The 19166-nt window shown below is 36.6% G+C and overlaps 1 protein-coding gene across 1 annotated transcript in view; it reads right to left on the bottom strand.

Moving 5' to 3' along the window:
* The window catches only part of LOC134680358 (uncharacterized), a 112509-nt gene that overhangs the window by 30545 nt on the left and 62798 nt on the right, over positions 1–19166 (bottom strand). Inside the window, exon 2 of the mRNA XM_063539482.1 lies at positions 18289–18379. Coding sequence (XP_063395552.1) covers positions 18289–18346 — 58 coding nt within the window. The 5' untranslated portion in view covers positions 18347–18379. The remainder of the gene's footprint in view (positions 1–18288; positions 18380–19166) is intronic.

Raw genomic sequence — 19166 nt, 5'->3', positions numbered from 1 at the left:
AAATGACGGAGTCGTTGCTTATGTTAAAAACTCACTAAAACACAAAGCAAAAGAAGTAAAATTAAACCAAGCATCTTGTCTTCAACTAGAGGTACTAAGCAACACTATACTATGTATATATCGATCTCCTGCATGTACTAATGCTGATAATTTTATAGACTCTCTAAAAACCCATCTTGAAACTCTAAACACAAGAAATAATGTGATAATTGCAGGTGATATAAATATAAACATCAAACCGAAGTCGCCAGAACCCCTGCATGAATTTAAAAATAGAATAAATTATTTAAATACGTTATCGGCTTTTGGACTTCTAGCGGGTCACACAAAACCCACCAGGGAGAAAAATTGCCTAGATCACTTTATCTTAAAGATAGATAAAGCAAAATATGCCCCTACTATAGCTATCATAAAAACCACTATTACTGATCATTACACTACTTTTCTTACAATATCTAAAATTAAAACCACATATCCTATAAGTAAAACTAAAACTACGATTAACTTTGAAAATGCCTTAAAAAGTCTTCAAGAAAAAAACCTATCCGAACTTATGTTTTCAAACGACCCTGACGCTGTAGCAGACCGTTTGATCTACGTGCTAATCGAATCTTTAAAAGATAACACTAAAATCACAGCGATACCCAGTAAGAAGCGTATAATCAAACCGTGGATATCTCCTGGTATACTGCGTTGTATACGAAACCGTAACAACTTACAAAAAAAAGTACGTAATAATCCTGATGATGAAATTATAAAAATTACATATAAACGTTATAGAAATTTTTGTAACAACCTCATAAAAAAATTAAAAAGAAAATTTGAAAGAGACCTTATTGCCAATTCAGTTCATAATAACAAGTTACTATGGAATAATATAAAAAAAATCACCTTTACAAATAAACCTAATAAAGTTCATACAGAACTGTTAAATATCCAACCGACTCCCTCTGATTCAGCTAATTTCATCAATAAATATTTTGCTAATATCGGAAAAGAGCTCGCCCAACAAATTGTCCCAAACTCTCACGACGACCAAAATTTGTTCTTAAATCACCTGCCGGTAAAACCTGGATCATTTGCACTGTTACCTGCCACACTGGATGAGGTTAATAACACATTATTCAATCTTAAGGGTAATAGCGCGCCTGGCTGGGATAATATATCAAATAGCTATTTAAAATATGTATCTAAAGAAATCGTCCCTATCATAACACACCTGGTAAATCTTAGTTTTAGCCAAGGAATATTCCCGAAATCCTTTAAACAGTCACTAATCACACCGGTATACAAGAATGGAAACAGGGATGATGTCAGCAATTACAGACCGATATCGGTGCTACCTGCAATTTCGAAGATTGTGGAAAAACTTCTGAATACCAGACTGCTAAGTTACTTAAATAAATTCAACATTCTATCGCCATCACAATTCGGATTCAGACACGGTCTGTCTACTGAAGATGCAATAACTGCCCTTACCTCGCTCGTAGTTGATAACCTTGATAACAACAATAAGTGCTTAGCAGTCTTCTTAGATTTGAAAAAGGCTTTCGACACCGTCTCTGCTTCTATTCTCCTTCAAAAACTTCAGAAAATAGGTATAAGGGGTACACCTCTCTCTTTATTTGAAAATTACCTCACTGACAGAAAGCAACGAGTAAAACTATCACAACACACCAGTCAGGACGAGCCTGTTTCTTACGGTGTCCCTCAGGGTAGTGTCTTGGGTCCAACATTATTCCTCGTTTATATCAATGATCTCTGTGACATTAGTATTCCTAACGCAAAACTCTTCTCCTATGCTGACGATACCGCAGTTGTTTTCTCCGCTAAATCGTGGGAAGAAGTTAAAGCCAGTGCTGAGTTAGGGATGGCACAGATTGCTAAATGGTTAAGAATAAACCTTCTGACACTTAACACCGGCAAAACGAAGTATATGTGCTTTAGTATTACAACTTCCTCGCAACCTTCACGAGATTTGGATCTCAGAATACACTCTGATCAATCCTGTATCGGCTCCGATTGTGGGTGCCCATCCATCGATAAAATTGCGCAAACTAAATATCTGGGAGTTTTGTTAGACGAGCACCTAAATTGGTACTCCCATATTGATCAGGTGGTTTCCAGAATTAGGAAACTTCTCTGGGTTTTTAAAACTCTGAGACACATTGTGCCAGAAAAATTAACCACGAAACAAAGAAAGTCACGTAACATCCTGAATGAAATATATACTGCGTTGGCTCAATCGATTTTAATATACTGCATACCTGTCTGGGGAGGTGCTGCTAAAAGCCGTTTCATAGAACTTGAACGTGCACAACGAGCACTTTTAAAAGTAATGTATTTAAAAAAAATTACATTCCCTACTGATCTACTATATGATATAAGTGGACTTCTATCGGTCAGGAAATTGTATATCCTTCACACTATCCTAAATAAACACAAAACTCTACCTTTCAACCCCAATTACAAAAAGAAAAGAATAATTGCTAACATAGCGTTACGTCCTAGAACTAGAACAAAATTTGCTAGCTCACAGTTCAACATACGATCGGCTCATCTTTATAATAAACTTAACAAACTTCTGGATTTCCACTCTAAATCGTACTACGAATGTAAAAAGCTCCTTCTAAACTGGTTAAAAAGTAAAACCTTTGATGAGACAGAGAATCTACTTCGTTGAAGCATTGAAGACACGCATAAACACACACACACACACACACACACCCGCGCGCGCACACGCACGCACACACACACGCACGCACACACACACACGCACACACACTCACACACACACACAGAATACTCCTGATACCTGTTCTGTTTCTGTTAGATTGTTAATCGATCACTATTAAAACTTTGTCTAATTAAGTATAATAACAAATTATAGATTATCTCAACTAGAGACCTACCTAAATTATCTAACCTATGGGAACTGTAAATTGTAAATTGTAAACTTTATCTTGTCAATAACTAGAATTATATAGCTTTATTATTATTAACCTCATGTTACCTAAGGAAGAGCGGAGGCTCCCAACACAAGCTATTTTTGCTTACAGGGAGGCTCCATCCCTTAGCTTATATTTATCGTGTAACTTACAAAAATAAAGAATTTTGTATTTTTGTATTTTTGTATTTTGTAATACTTTTAATATGTTGTTTTATACGCTACGATTGATGCTGACTGTACTCGTATAGACATTTTTAGGGTACCGTACCCAAAGGGTAAAAACGGGGCCCTATTACTAAGACTCCGCTGTCCGTCTGTCTGTCTGTATGTCAACAGGCTGTATGTCATGAACCGTGATAGCTAGGCAGTTGAAATTTTCACAGATGATGTATGTATTTCTGTTGCTGTTATAACAAAAAATACTAAAAACAGAATATAATAAATATTTAAGTGGGGCTCCCATACAATAAACGTGATTTTTTCTTGCCGTAAATGCTACGGAACCCTTCGTGCGCGAGTCCGACTCACACTTGGGCGACTTTTTTTTACTAACCTATAAGAGCGTCCCAATGCTGGGCTTAGGCCTCCCCTCTTTCCTATAATAATTTTAGTACAAACATTGCATTAGGCAAGTACTATAATATTAAAAGTTATACTTCGTTTTTTTTAGCATTAGAAATTAGGTAAACAGTCTTGATGTGTCTTTTAATTGAAAAACACATTTTAAAAATAAGTTACGGCAAATATGTAATAATTATGAATCTAATACGATCATTTATATTCTTTTGCTTTCATAAGTAATAGTTTTTGATTTTTAAAAAGCGTTTTTCAATTAAAAGACATGTCAAGATCGCTTACCTTCTTGCAAGTTCTTTCTAATGCTAAAAAAACGAACTATAGTGAATACACAATATCCGGACATTCCACCGTGAAGGGTTACTCGTATAATAGGAAAACTTAGACGATACTTCTCAGAACAAAGTACCTACTTTGCTCACAGTTCGTGGAGTACGCCGTGCATATTACTCATATTGTATGCTTCCTTATGAGATACCTTCGCTGTACCTAATACTTACTTAATGAACGTTGCAAACTTGCAATCGTCGTTTTGCGTGGAGGGTAATAGGTACAGTCACCTGCAATAATATGTTACTCTTCGAAGGCCGCTAAAATGTGATACGCTCTATGGTTCTACAAATAAGATCGTGTCAAATATTTTTGCGGCCTGCGAGCTGCGTTGTATAGTATATCTATTATTGCAGGTGACTCTACCTACACTTCGTGTCTTCAGTTATAACGGCGTATGATAATGTTAAAACCTTAAGTGAAACACTCAAGAAGCTTACATTCTGGGCCGCCTTTATTTAATTTAAAATGTATTCCATAGAGGTACGTTAAAAAAGTACCTATATATAGTTTATACCTGTCTGTACATACTTACCTACATCTCTGCAGGAATGGCTGATTGACGTCATTACTAGACGCTGGACGCATGTTAATTGATTCGTTAATGTTAATTTAATTTTTATTACTTTGAGTCATAGCTAACTATGTACGTATTACTGACAAATTGATAATTTATCCATGATCTTCTACTTGATTGCTCAAGGATTTGAAACTATTCATTGATTGACTTTAGGTTAAAAAATGTATGAAGCTAAAAGTTAAAAAAATAAACAACTTCAGAAGCGACCTAACTCGAGATTGAGTTAACTGCTGCTTTCTTTATTTGTGTGTTGAATTGAATTTTAAATTAAAAACGGAATTAAGACCATTCTGGTGCCAACGTTAATTGTATGCAAATACAATTAAGTGAGATAAAATGGATATAAATGGTGTTAACCACGGTTTTTTTGAAATGAATTGAAATGAAATTTGAAATGAAATGAAATGAAATTTATTAATGTATGTTGAGAATGGGTTACATTAAGCTTAAATTAATTGCTACTCTAGTAGTCTCTCCAGACTCTACCTTTTCAGGCGTACAATACATTTCAGGACGACACATGCAATCACATTATATAATATCAATTTAAAATATTATAACTAACTTAAATAAATAAAATAAAATTAACATGTCATATAGCTGTCATTTAGAAATTCGTTTATACTGTAATAACATTTCTGTATGAGCCATTGTTTAACTAAGTTCTTAAATTTATTAAAATGTCCGGTAACTTATTTATTTTTTAATATGCAGTTTACATTGAACAGGGTAACTTACTTGTACCCTTTGAGTTTAATGGTATTCCTACTTTTCATGCAATATATATTAGGCTATATCTTTTTAGGTACTAAGAAACATCGGCAATATTTCATCGGCACTAGAAGTCTGAAACGTAGGTTAGGTAAGTATGTATTTTCGCGAGAAATTGCTAGGCTCTGAAAAATATGCATGTACGCCTCAAAATAGTTTTCTTTATCGGTAACGAGCTAGAAAATCGTGCCGGGTAAGCGATGGATTCGTTTTACCGCACACACATATTTATGGGCATATTAGTTAACTGTGTACCATTAACGGCCGGTGGTTAGCAATTGTAACAAAACTGACGGTCAATGTCCCCATACATTTTGTCAGAAATGTAACGGTTATTAGACGTTACTGAAACACGAATTAAGTTGCGCTTTAAAGTACAATTTAAAATGAAAATTGTTCATGAAATATTTGCAAGATGGAGGAGACGACTTCCAATGCGGATAAAAGTCGCGGGCAAGCTTGTTTTATCGTAGTTTCCAGTGTATATACCTATTTTTAGATTAACTACAGCTTAAAGCTAAATAGTTAAATACATCTAGAATAAGAAATAAAAAGTCGCCTAGCGTTTGCCGAGGAAACGAAAGCACTTACCTACCCATTACGTTCCAGCAAAAAAATAAAATGTCTAAAAGGTTACAACTCAATCAATTTACGTTATTAAATGCTCTGAGGCAACCCAAGTATAGCCTGAGAGTCGGCGACATTGCCTAATATAAGACTGCTAGAAATTGCTTTTTTGTCATGTTATTTTTGTAACAAGTTTTTATTGCTAACTGTACTTTTCTTTCAACTATCGAAAATTGCAGTCTTGAATGATTCACGGTTAGTTTCACTAGACTTAATTATATCGACCGTGATTACCTTTTGTATTGTTTTCGAGCGATATCGGGAGCTCGATCGATAAGTCTAGATCGAAAATTGACTGGCAAAATATTACGTCAATAGATCTATCTCTAATACTCTAAAAGAGAAGCCTTAAAACTCATACAAGCTTTAAGACTGGATCACACCTAGGCTATGTTAAGCGGGAGATATACATAAGGAGAGTTGAAACAACGAATAGTATTTTTAGTTACCTGAGGGTCTAGCGAAGGTGGCAATCGTTTGCAAAAAACCGGCCAAGTGCGAGTCGGACTCGCGCACGAAGGGTTCCGTACCATTACGCAAAAAACGGCAAAAAAATCACGTTTGTTGTATGGAACCCACTTAAATATTTATTTTATTTTGATTTTAGTATCTGTTGTTATAGCGGCAACAGAAATACATCATCTGTGAAATTTTCAACTGTAGCTATCACGGTTCATGAGTTATAGCCTGGTGATAGACTGACGGACGGACAGACAGACCGACAGCGGAGTCTTAGTTCCCGTTTTTACCCTTTGGGTACGGAAGCCTAAAAACGAAACGCCCCCTGATGCTTACTAAGAGGTAGGCAAGTATTATTTGAGGAAAAGGTTTAGGCACCATTGTATTCCAAACATAAACCAATAAAGGTTCTATTTCAATATCTACCCATTTTTACGCACGACCTATGCGAAACCCCGCATCAACAACATAATGCGCTGACTCACGTAATGTGTATAAATTGCCCTTTACCTAATCGGAATCGGAACGTGTGGACTTAGCTTAAGCGAAACCCTACAACCTGGTCAAGCTGACTCATTCACTCCGTGCGTTACATAAGTCCGGTCACCATTTATAAGTCAAGGCCGGGAAATAACACACACATAATGCATTCTGCCGTCCACGCGTAACGGCCGTTTGAAAATGTATTCAATTACATACCTTATGCTATTGTAACAAATTCCAAATTCAAATTGGTTTTTCAATGGGTGATGTTATGCGCAATGGAGCAGCGTTGTTGTCAACAGGGAAATAACGTACTACGGTGGGCGTTGATATATTAACGGAGTGCGTATGATGACGACGTTATTATAATTTAATTTTGCAGTCTCTTTTTAGGGTGCCGTACACAAAGGGTAAAAACGGGACCCTATTACTAAGACTCCACTGTCCGTCTGTCTGTCACCAGGCTGTATATCATGAACCGTGATAGTTAGACAGTTGAAATTTTCACACATGATGTAATTCTGTTGCCGCTATAACAACAAATACTAAAAACAAAGGTAAATAAATATTTAAGTGGGACTCTCATAGAACAAACGTGATGCCGTTTTTTGCGTACCTATAATGGTACAGAACCCTTCGTGCGCGAGTTCAACTCGCACTTGACCGGTTTCCTTCCTTTGCACATTACCTACTGAATCATAACTGCCTTATCTGAACCACTTTTACCCCCCGTAAGGCATTTGAATATCAATTTTGATTGGGTTTTCACATTTACGACACAAATATTTAAAATCATCGCAGCGGGGACTTTTTTATAATTTCTCCCCAATTTGGTAAAACTCTTTTAGTAAAGCGAAACAAAAAAGAAAAGCGACATAATAAAATAAAAGGATCAAAAGTTATGAAGAGTCTACAGAAAAGAGCAAGCGTAATAACAATTGGGTAGGTAAAGTTTTTTGAAGATAGGCAAATTATATTTTTTCCCGATAGTATTCATTATAGCGATCACGGAAATGCAGCTCTTTTATTTTTATATCATTTTATTGATTAAATATAATTTTTTAAATGATCGATATGACGTTTGTGAGGTGAAATGGCAGACTCGAGTAATTAATTCCTTGGCGCGTAGTAAATGGGACGAGATAGAAAAAAAATCGATGTCAACTGTCAGTGTCATTCTTGGAAAATAACTTGCAAATAATTGGAAAATAATGGTCGGACGAAACATTTGTGTTTTCTTGTAATTGGATGTCGGTGTGATTTCTAGAATAAGTATTTTTAACGTCCCTAGCACGATCAACACGGATATTTTGATAATGATAACGATTGCTTTCGACTACTTGGCACTGCTTCTTGGAGAACATTTTCATTAACACCTCCACCACGACTCTTGGACTGCTACACGAGTCATTTTGGATCTCAGTATCAACACAATAGATGGAGACGATCCCGGAAACGTTCGAATGGAAATAGAATATTACAGAGATGAACTCAAAGTGCGTCGTACCGTCTTGTAGGAAGTACAGACGTTACTTTCCAAATTCAGCGTATTTGAGCACACCAAAGTCTTTAACAGCGATTCGGTGCCAAGCTTTGAAGATATATTGGCCAAAATGGTAACTTATACGTTTGTGAGGACTATATAAACGTGATTGTTGTATTATACATACATAATGATTAAGATTGTAATAGTGTTAATAACTAGGTCGTTATTGGCTATTATATATGGGCTCGGCAAGGTGTTCACAATATCTGAACACGCACGCCCTGATAATAGAGGCGTGTTCAGATATTTATGAGCACCCTAGCTGCACCAATATATCTGATGGCGACTGTACTTTAGAAAACTTATAATATAAATCCAAAATAATATAATATAAATCCAGTAAATTTCGTTTCGTTTCATTTTAAAATCCACAAATTATTATCCTTAAGCATTAACATTACAACAGTATATAGAATCACGCTGTGTGGCGTGCCCTTGAAGAGAGTTGAGAGGTTCAAATATGGTCAATATGGATAAGTATGTCTACAGGGTAAATGTGCTTCACGTTGGGGCCTGTTTACATATTGATTAGTGTTGATTGCGGGTTTAATACATTTGCCACTATACACAAGTAGCAAGTGTATCAACTCGCAAAAATACTACATTTTTGCTTCCATTGAGGTATACATAGTAAGCACTATTCTCAAATTATGTGAGGAAATAAAACAAATTCAATTTAGTAAAGCGTATTTAATAGGGGTAAAGTGACGCGAATACAATTAAAAAAACAACGCATATTCTTAGTTTATATTAAATGTAGACGGCTTTTTAGTTTTCACTTGGTCACAGAAATACGCTAAAAACCACTTTCAGAGTAGGTGTTTCTTGCGTTTTGGCTGTCCTTCTTGTGTCCTTCCACAGCATGAGCATGTCGTAAGTCCTGTTGTATTTGTCCCAGGACTTAGCAGGAAGCTAGTTATTCATTATTAAGTTTGCTTCTGCTTTAAAATGAGGCGGTGCATGCCGTCTATTCCAGGTCGTTTTCGTCACTTGAACTCATTTTGTTTATTACGAGTATTAAAATAACAAGCGGTAACTTATTGAGTATTGCACAACGAATAAACTTTGCCGCCTTTTATTTGCATATTTTTTAAAATTATATTACCATAGATACAAAGCATACGGTACGCGCATGCGTCAATCCGCGCGCACCGCGCAGCGCCCTTTCGCGGTGCTAAAGCGGTATCCAGACGGGACTGATCAAATCGGTCGATTTGATCAGAAATGAAATTGGCGTCAATCTCCAATTTTAGATTTATGGTGATATTAGACCCATTTAAATTGAAAAAATGCCCCATAACGAAAATACTAGCCTCACAAATTGGTGTTCTTGTGTCCGCACCTCATTTTATTGGTCATTATCGGCGGTTGAATTCGGCGAGCCAAATTGGCGTTTGCGTCCGTACGTCCCGATTCGATCGGGCAATTTAATCAGATTGGCGAAAAATTGACTAATTTGGATACGCCTTAAGCAACATCGAGTTCACGATAATTTGACATATAATAATAATAGATTTTTAGCATAAGTTGCATTTCATAAAACTTAACCCAAATCATTTGTACATTTTCAAGTCAAAGATAAAGACATGTTGGTTTTAAAATTTTAATAAGTATAGACCATAACATTGTCATGATCTTGTAACATTGTTAAAATAAGAGAGTCTCCCATTTTCATTTTATTGTATTTTTTATAAAATGTCTTTAGATTCTCGGGATATCTTGGTCCTAATTCGATTGCTCTTTTTTATGGAAATAATTATATCCTTCAGATTCACAGGATGCTCGAGGCTTAGCCGAATAACACTGCAAGGAAGTACGTCATGGCTCAATGGTTCTAATTAGCCATCAGTATAATACCGCCAATGAATGTTTACATCCACCTGAAAATAAGAACAACATTCATAAAATGAGGATAACCACACAAAACTAACAGATGGTTGAAATTGTTAGAAAAAATTAGACCGATTTCTTGTTTACGAACTTAACAGCTCATGGCAATTTAATAATAAAAATCAAAACACAAGTGAAGAAAGTTTTCTGTACCTATGTATTTCACGGATACGTACTCCTGTACGGCCATTGCTCCTCTAATTCAACGGCATTGTGCTTATCACTGTTATGATAATAATTACAAATTTGTAGAATCTGCTCGCAATCTCGTATGAACTCGCTTATTTTTCTTGCAAAACTCTGTCCAAGGGTCAGCGTAGGGGCCGTCGTGTAGGGGTGGGGAAGAAAACGTTGTCCAATAATTTATGCAGTGCCAAGTTATCGAAAGTAAATTCAATCTTTGTCCAAATACGCGCAGATGTCGTGGGGAATCAGAAGTCCGTGGGTCGTGTTGAGGTCGCCGAAAATCTCAATGATAACATTAATAGCAATTCGCAAGGTAACATGAGGCTTGTCCGTTATTTTTCGGGAATGAGAGCTAAGTGACACTGACAGTTGACATCGATTTTTTTTTTCTATCTCGTCCCATTTACTACGCGCCAAGGAATTAATTACTCGAGTCTGCCATTTCACCTCACAAACGTCATATCGATCATTTAAAAAATTATATTTAATCAATAAAATGATATAAAAATAAAAGAGCTGCATTTCCGTGATCGCTATAATGAATACTATCGGGAAAAAATATAATTTGCCTATCTTCAAAAAACTTTACCTACCCAATTGGAATATTTTGGCGCTCAAATATATTCTGAATTATCGTCTTTTGTTTTATGGAAACGTTTCTTTTGTTTAGGTCTTGTTTCGCTGTAAGATTATCGTCTCCCTAGGCGTCAACTGTAAAAGATAAATATAAAGTTTTAATTACTTAGATTTCCCAGACGTATTTGTAAGCTTCTAGCGCAGTAATATATTCTTCAGACATTACACTACTTAACTAGAACCCTTTTGTCTAGCCTAGTGGGCTTTTGAAGATCACACACAGTGCCAAGAAATAATACTAGGACTAAGACCATCTTCTTGTCTGTCAAATCAAATAAACCAAATCAAATAAAAATAATTATTCAAGGCAAAAGACAGTATCGGCCAATAATGTCATATCACCTTTAGGTACATGTCCAATTGTCCATAAAGGGGCCCACTGATTAACAGTCCGCTGGACGGTATCGGACTGTCAGTTTTGACAGTTCCGAACAACTGACAGGCCGATACCGTCCGGCGGACTGTTAATCAGTGCCCCCTTAAGATAAAATATAAAATCAATGAACATTTTATTTTTTTAATATTATACATATGTACCTATATTTGTATTTGTAAATATACGGCCAGATCTACTTGTCAGTTACAAAACAATGTTACAAAGTTAACTTTTGACAAAGAAACATATTTCAGGGAAGAACAAAAATGAACGTTTGTAAATAAAAACAACACAAAGTATTATTGTATGTTGTTCACTCATTGTATGCTGGCATCAAACCGCGGGAAACATAACTGGGTCATGTTTTCGTTGTCACGAGAGTTTGTCCCGTGGGGCGGTGGTTAATGTTGTAAATTGTGACAGAGAGCAGTTCCATGTTGTTTTGCATTTCATTTGAATATACACATTTTATTTACCTACTTGTTTTTTTCTTTAACGTTATTAGTCTATTTGTATTGTTAGGCTGCAGTGTTAGCTCATGAAGCAATTTCGCAGGGGAAAGTTATTGAAAAAAAAAAAGACTTTCGTCTCTGATATCAATTCCATTCTAGATTCGTAACAGCTACCTATGCATAGTATATACATAGCACATTCAATAAATTTAGATATTTAATTCGCTCCTGAGACAGTTACTCGCTCATATAGTACCTAAATATTATGTTTGAAATGTGCAAATGCAGAAATTTTCCAGAATCATGGAAATGTTCTCAAATATTTCACAACAAAATTAAGAAACTTCAATAAATATTTTGAAAAGGCAGTTTTCCCAAAACAAAAACAGCCGACACACCTACAATGCGGCATTTTGACTGTGTCATGACCGCTAGGTATCAGGTGATTGTTATTGACTTACTGTTATTGCTATAGTGTTTCACTTTCTATTTTTGCTCCACTGACAGTTGGCTTTTAATCTTAATTGTTACTAACCATTATGGGCCATTGTTGTCTTTTAAATAAATAAATTGATATTGAATTGAATATTCTCGTGGGTACAGTAAAGTCACGACAGTCATCTGTCACCGTTTGAAATGTGACGCAAGTGCCCTTTCCTATAGAGCATCGAGATGTGCCATTTCCCAGGCTACGTGCCATATTAGGCAAGGATTAGTTTCACTTGCACGATGCTCACGAATTTGAACCTAGGCAAACTAGTAGATCATCCCAAACATGACGTAAAATATGACTAAGCTTTAACCTCTAGCCACCAACGAAGAAAAATATGCCAAGACAAATGCAATTTTGACGTGACATTGACATAATAAAGATTCAAAATAAATGGAATGGAAGGCCTCTGGGCGGCTAGAGGTTAAGATTTAATACCTACCTCAATTCTCTAGATTTTTATGTATATGCTTTTTAGGTAAATTAACTACTCTAAAGCAGGTCACTGACGAGCCTTCCAAATGGATGCCGTTACAATGGATTCATCCAAATGGACGGCATCCTAATACTAAACATTGTACGTTTTTGACATTCACGGACCGCCACGCTATTTGGACTGTTGGAAGGCTCGTCAGTGGCCACCTTAACATAGATATCAATATCCTTAAGAGAAGTTACTCTTCTAGTCGACACTTCCAACTCAATCCCACTTCCTTATGTTTTTGTAGGAAAGAAACATCCGTTTACCAAAACATAGTAAAAATCGACATAGATTTCAATTATATGTAGATTGCCAACTAGAGAGAAACTTTAAACTGTAGTGAATTCAGAAACTTTAAACTGTAGATCAGCTGAATATGATTATACGAAAGATTGAATGAATTCCTTCTTAAAAATGCGTGAAAGGTGATGCTGTATTTTGAAACAAAGATAACAAAGATAGAGTACCATCACTAATATTTTAACATTAGGTATTCGAATGCACAAGGTAACGTTGCGACTTTCAAACTTAATATTGAGTGAACGACTTCTTTCAATATCTTAATTCGTGTTGTATGTGCGCTTCATTTATTCGCAATAGTTATAGATTTCTTTTAGGTTAAAAGAGAAGATGGTTCGGTTTAGGTTTGTTTCGTCTGGTTCCCTGTTCGTCTAGTGCAGCGGTCGGCAACCTTTCAGCAGCCAAGGGCCACATAGTAGTTAACGAAGTTGACGCGGGCCGTACTTTGTTAATATTTATGACTTTATCAGATATTGTCGTTTGTCAATATTACGTACAAAATAGCCAGGGAGGCTCGCGGGCCGCCTGTTGCCGACCGCTGGTCTAGTGAGTCGTTTCCTAGTTCGTCGGTTTCCCCATTTGTCGGTTTCCCTTCTGACTGTTTCCCCGTTCGTCTGTGTCTCCGTTCGTCTGTGCCCCTGTTCGTCTGTTCCTCTTTTGTCTATTCCTCTTTTGTCTATTCCTCCCGGTCACCCTGTCTCCGATGGCAACGTAAAGTAGCAACATTCCAAAAATACTCGTATCGAGTGAACAATTTTATTCAATATTCTCGTGTTGTATGTGCGCTCGATTTAAATATTCCGAATATAGAAACGCTTTTAGGACTACGAGTAAAGCTGGCTCTAGATATGCGTATCAGTATTCTTTTGACAAGAGATTTTTCGTGTTTAAATTTTAAATGTGCATCGAAAAGGTCCTATACTTAAGGCGATGTGATGACAAAACGTATTGGATGTCTTTCAGATCTTTAAATAAATATTCTTCATTTTTTTATTGGACAGAAGATATGGTAAAACTATGATCTCTCAGATAGAAAGCTAGACTAGGCACAATTAGGAAGATAAGCATCTTCCTAATATCTCCATAATATACGAATGTACACACATTTACAATGTAAATTAATCTCGAGTTGAGCGCGAGAGTACTTAAGGTTTTTCAGGATCGTGTCAGCTTATTTGGAGAGCCACTTGATTGGTGAAGGTTCTGAACTTGACTTTTATTCAACTCAATAATTTTCAAAGAGTTTTATTCAACTCAATAATTACAAGAGTGAAATATTATTAAGAAAAGATTTCTGTATGCCATTTTATTTTACTTTATATTTATTTATTTATTTATTTAAACTTTATTGCACAGTAAAAATTGTACAAAATTCAATCAAATTTATACTCAGAGGATTCTGACAATTTATTTTTTCCTTGGTAAACTATCACTATAGAATCAGCAAATTTCCAGAGGCCCCGTTATTATTTGAATATTTAGGTAAATGAGATGATATGAAAAGGCCATAGTCTAATAAAACATGGTCTTCCCTTCCCAGAGTGACACAAGCCTACGTCACAATAACATTGCATCTTTATATAGCGCTATTGCATTTTATTATATAGTGCTGTCGCATGATGACGTAGGCTTGTGTCAGTCACGTAGTCGGAAGAGAGTACCAGGCGGAGTATATTATTATAGTAGTAGTAGTAGTAGTAAAATACTTTATTGTACAAAAAGAAACATAAAACATGAAAGAACACACATCATTAGTACAAAGGCGAATTTATCCCTTTCAGGGATCTCTTCCAGTTAACCCTTGAGCAGTTGAATATTATACCATGGAAAAGACATTGATAGAGAGGCATGGACAAGGGAAAAACAATGATGGTGATTTAACTAACCCAAAAAAGGACGAAATAAGTGAAATATTATACAATGTTGCAAAAATATATTTTATAAACGAACTTGAAATACATCATTCATCATTCGACAGATTTTCACGCATGTCTATAGCCAGCTTTAACCTGAGTTCATCAATACACATGCAACTGCATGAGATGCGCCGACGAGATGGGATTACGAGTAGCAGCAATTAGGGACATACAGAATGTTTGTACATTTGCAATGCAGATTAATTCTGATTGGAGCGCGTCGGTTATTAGTTTAGTTAGGATTTACTTGGAGAAATGGTTGTAGAACGTATTCCCTATTGAGATGTTCTCCAGAAAATACAGTATAGGATTATAAATGGTAGCGACGCGCGTTTGACATCCCTATTGCAAACACCCATAGTACGGCATTCTTTTTTTAATAAGTCAAATTAGAAAAGGAGTGTCGCTTGTAATATTAGTTGTAGTTTATTATGCAACACGGCCCTGGATGTATCCTTGAAGCGTGTTCTGGAGTGCAGACCGCGTCTGTATAAACGTAGCGTGGGACGCCCTCTGGCCAGATGGCGGGATGACTTGCACAGGAGGGTCGGCAGCGACAGGATGTATAAGCGGCAGACCGGACTCTGTGGCGTACTTGGGCTCTCCCAAGGGACACCACCGGCTGGAGATAGGCTTCTGCCTATGTCCAGCAGTGGACTGCAACGGGCTGATGATGATGATAATGTATCCTTGTGTTCCACAGACGTGATATAAACAAAATGAGGTGCTGACGTCATTGTTGGAAAGGTACCTCAGTTTGTATTCGCAGGGTGCTCAATTTCGAAACCTTTCCGTAGGACCATCGGTAAAAACAGTCGTACAAATGTAGTATGTGTGTCATGCATGTCTAAGTACGTACAGCTAATCTATTTAGGTTAATTATCACCAGGAATTGACGTGCCCCAGCTAAACGATTTAATCAGCAGATGCACTCGTGTGCTGGGACACAGGTGCAATCTATATTATGCATATTGCAGTCTTACGTCACGCGGTCAGCGAAAACATAACATAATATTGTTTTTATAAAGTCAGTGAAAGACAAAGTGGCAAATATGTCAGAAAACCTCCTTATTTTTAAGGTAACAAAGGCAGTTGGTGCTCCTAGCAGAAGATCCTCAAAAATTGGAGTGGAGTATAAACCTGAAGACTAGTAATCCAATGCATATTAGGTTGCAAACACCATATTAGTCGTCAGAAATTCGAATAATATATATTTTCTCTGCAAAAAATACTCTGAATATATAATTAGTTTTTGTCGTCAAAGTCACAGCCATTCCTGTCTCGTCAACATAATTCAATTTCTCCAATTATGGAACGCTATAAATGACGACGTTTCAACCTTTTGGCTCATTTTAATATTTAAGTTCAAAATGACAGCGCTGGTAAAAGGAAATCCGTGTTTTCAACAACGAAAATCATCAGAACAGACAGGAGCAAGAGCATGCTAACTGAACAAATATCAGGATGACTTTTAGGAAAGTGGATTAACGAAATTTGCATGACATTTTTAATTAAAAATATTAAAATGTGGTTAAAAATTTGGTGGTTATTACAGTTAATGACCACCAAATTTTTTACCACTATTTAATATTTTGGGAGAGCAATGATTATTTTGGTGTCATGCATTTGCTTTAATAGGAGAGCAAGATGTAAAAATGTTGGTTATAATTTCGCACTAAAATGGAGTTTAAATTTTGGTGATAATTTACTATTTTTGGTAGTAAAAATGTTTTTCAGGTTATATTTTACTATATTTGGTTATCAGTTAAATACTACTAGCCGTTAGTTATTATAATAGATACGCAATTTTGTGGCTACATTGTGATATTTGTGGTCAAGCAAGACCAAGAGCGGAGATGTGTTTTAAAAGATGCATAGGTATGTGTCTAGCTGTGTGGAGACATATATGATTTTAGGCCGAATGAATGGCGAACGTGCTCGGCGGGGGGCAGGTTATGAGATGGTCGAACGCAGTGAAGAGGTCGGCTGGCGACAGTTTGCACCGTGCAGTTCACAGGCCTTATGAGTTATGACCTGGAGACAAATCACATGTGGTCGCGATCTTCAGCAATGAGGGAACAAGGAAGAAGAGAGGTATGTCAACCAGTGGACGCGAGTATGCGGGGATAAAAGTGTAACAAGGACAAAATAACATGAACACAACATTAATAACAAGTAATTGGAAACACGAGAATTTAGGCCATAATTCAAGCATTCGTGATTTATACAGTATTGGAAACGGAAATGTTTTCTACGTCGCGTGCGTAAAGAAAAATACGAACTGAACAAAATCACGAATTAGGGCGCTTCGGTTATACACAAGGAAGTTTTACAACATTGTGTATATGATTCTATTTTAAAAATTAATCCTCTTATTAATAAAACTTTGCAGACCTTTGATTTTTTTTCTGTAAAAGTCTTGGTAACTTAAGCTGGTTTGCCAAAACTATCAAGTCTTCAACCCATTACAATACAATTCCTGATTAGCCCCGAGATCGGAGCGAGCCGAATATTTGATGTACTTAGGTACACTCAGCAGCAGAAGTTGCTAAGAGGCCGAGGTGTTCAAAATTACCTTGACACGCTCTTATTCTCTTAATAATAAAGTAGCGTCAATATCATTTTGAACACCTGGCCCGCTTAGCAACTTCTGCTGCTGACTGTACTTCAGTATCTCCAGTCATAAAATATGCGGAGCTCAATTGAGAACTGCATAGTTCATCAAAAATGCTGAATTCTTCGCCGTCGACGTAAATGGCTCCTTTTACGATCCATTCGGAGAAAGACTGACGTTTGTGAGTTACATACTCTGTTTTAAGTTTTTTGTTCGTACAGTTAAACTAAGTAATTACTGGATAGGTGCCTAGCTGTCTAGATAACTTCTTCTTCAACTTCAACATTTATTCAGCAAATAGGCCACATGGGCACTTTTACACGTCAATATTGAATGGATAAAAAATTACTGCGACATAAAATTAAAATATGTTACATTGGCTGCGTGTGTGAAGTTTTACATTTCGAGTAGGTTCGGTAGGTAGGTATCGAGATAACGCTCTCTTTTTAAAAAGACATGCTAAAAAATTATGAAGCATGAACATTAACGTAACATATATACTGGGTGGCCAAAAAATAAATGCATTCCCGTTGCCAGGGGTTTTAGGATTATACTGAGCAACTTTTACTATGGGACCTACCCCGAAATCGCGACAAAAAAATTGGGTACGGAAAAATTAACTTACATAGTATGGTGAGCAGCGTCGTCACCCAGAACCAGTGCATCCACCAGTGCAGTGTCATGACGGCAGCGTGGCGGGGGTTGTCTCCGCCGATCTGTGAACAATATATATATATAACCAGTCAGAACCAGTATCTACTGTATATATATCAATCTGACCGTAAGCATAACAGCCGTATTCGAACAATGAGATACGTCAAATACTAGATATTGAAACGATATGCATTGGATATGTCAGTGTCAAACAAATGTCAAAATTGACGTTTCTTCAAACAAAAAAGTCACTGTCGCAAACGTCAACACGTCGTCTACGTCACAAACGGCGTATCTTATTGTTCGAATACGGCTGTAAGTTGCGTTCTCGCGCGCGAGTCCTTACTTGAAGTCAATCGTCACAAGGAACCAGAGGGCCTAGCCAAGTTGCCAATCGTTGGCGCCGTATCGGACGAAAAGCTAATCTCTCTCTATCACTCTTCTATATTAGTGCGACAGAAAGACATTAGCGTATCTTTCGCTACGGCGTAAATGATTGGTATCTTGGCTAGGCACTAGCACTCCACATTGTCTTACCCTGCTCGGTTTTCCCATTTCTAAAAGTCCTTCGTAAATACCCCATAAGGGTCATTCGTTAATCACAGTCAGCCTTTTCCGTCCCATTAGCAACCTTTTTCTTATGTACGAGAGGGATTAGTTTAAGTCCCAATGCCAATTAATTGTGAATTAAGAACTTAACATATACCTACATTTACATTTGGTTTCCTTGGCACATGTAAATAGGCTTTTAAATAGAAACAAATTTTGTTAATAAATAATATATAAGGCTTTCGGTAAAAGAAAACAGGTAGGTTTCACGCGATGTTTTCTTTTACCGAAAGTCTTTTA

The sequence above is a fragment of the Cydia fagiglandana genome, chromosome 3, assembly GCF_963556715.1.
Source record: "Cydia fagiglandana chromosome 3, ilCydFagi1.1, whole genome shotgun sequence".
Lineage (NCBI taxonomy): Eukaryota > Metazoa > Arthropoda > Insecta > Lepidoptera > Tortricidae > Cydia > Cydia fagiglandana.
Note: the sequence above shows the minus strand (reverse complement) of the source record. Positions and strands in the feature narration are given on the sequence as shown.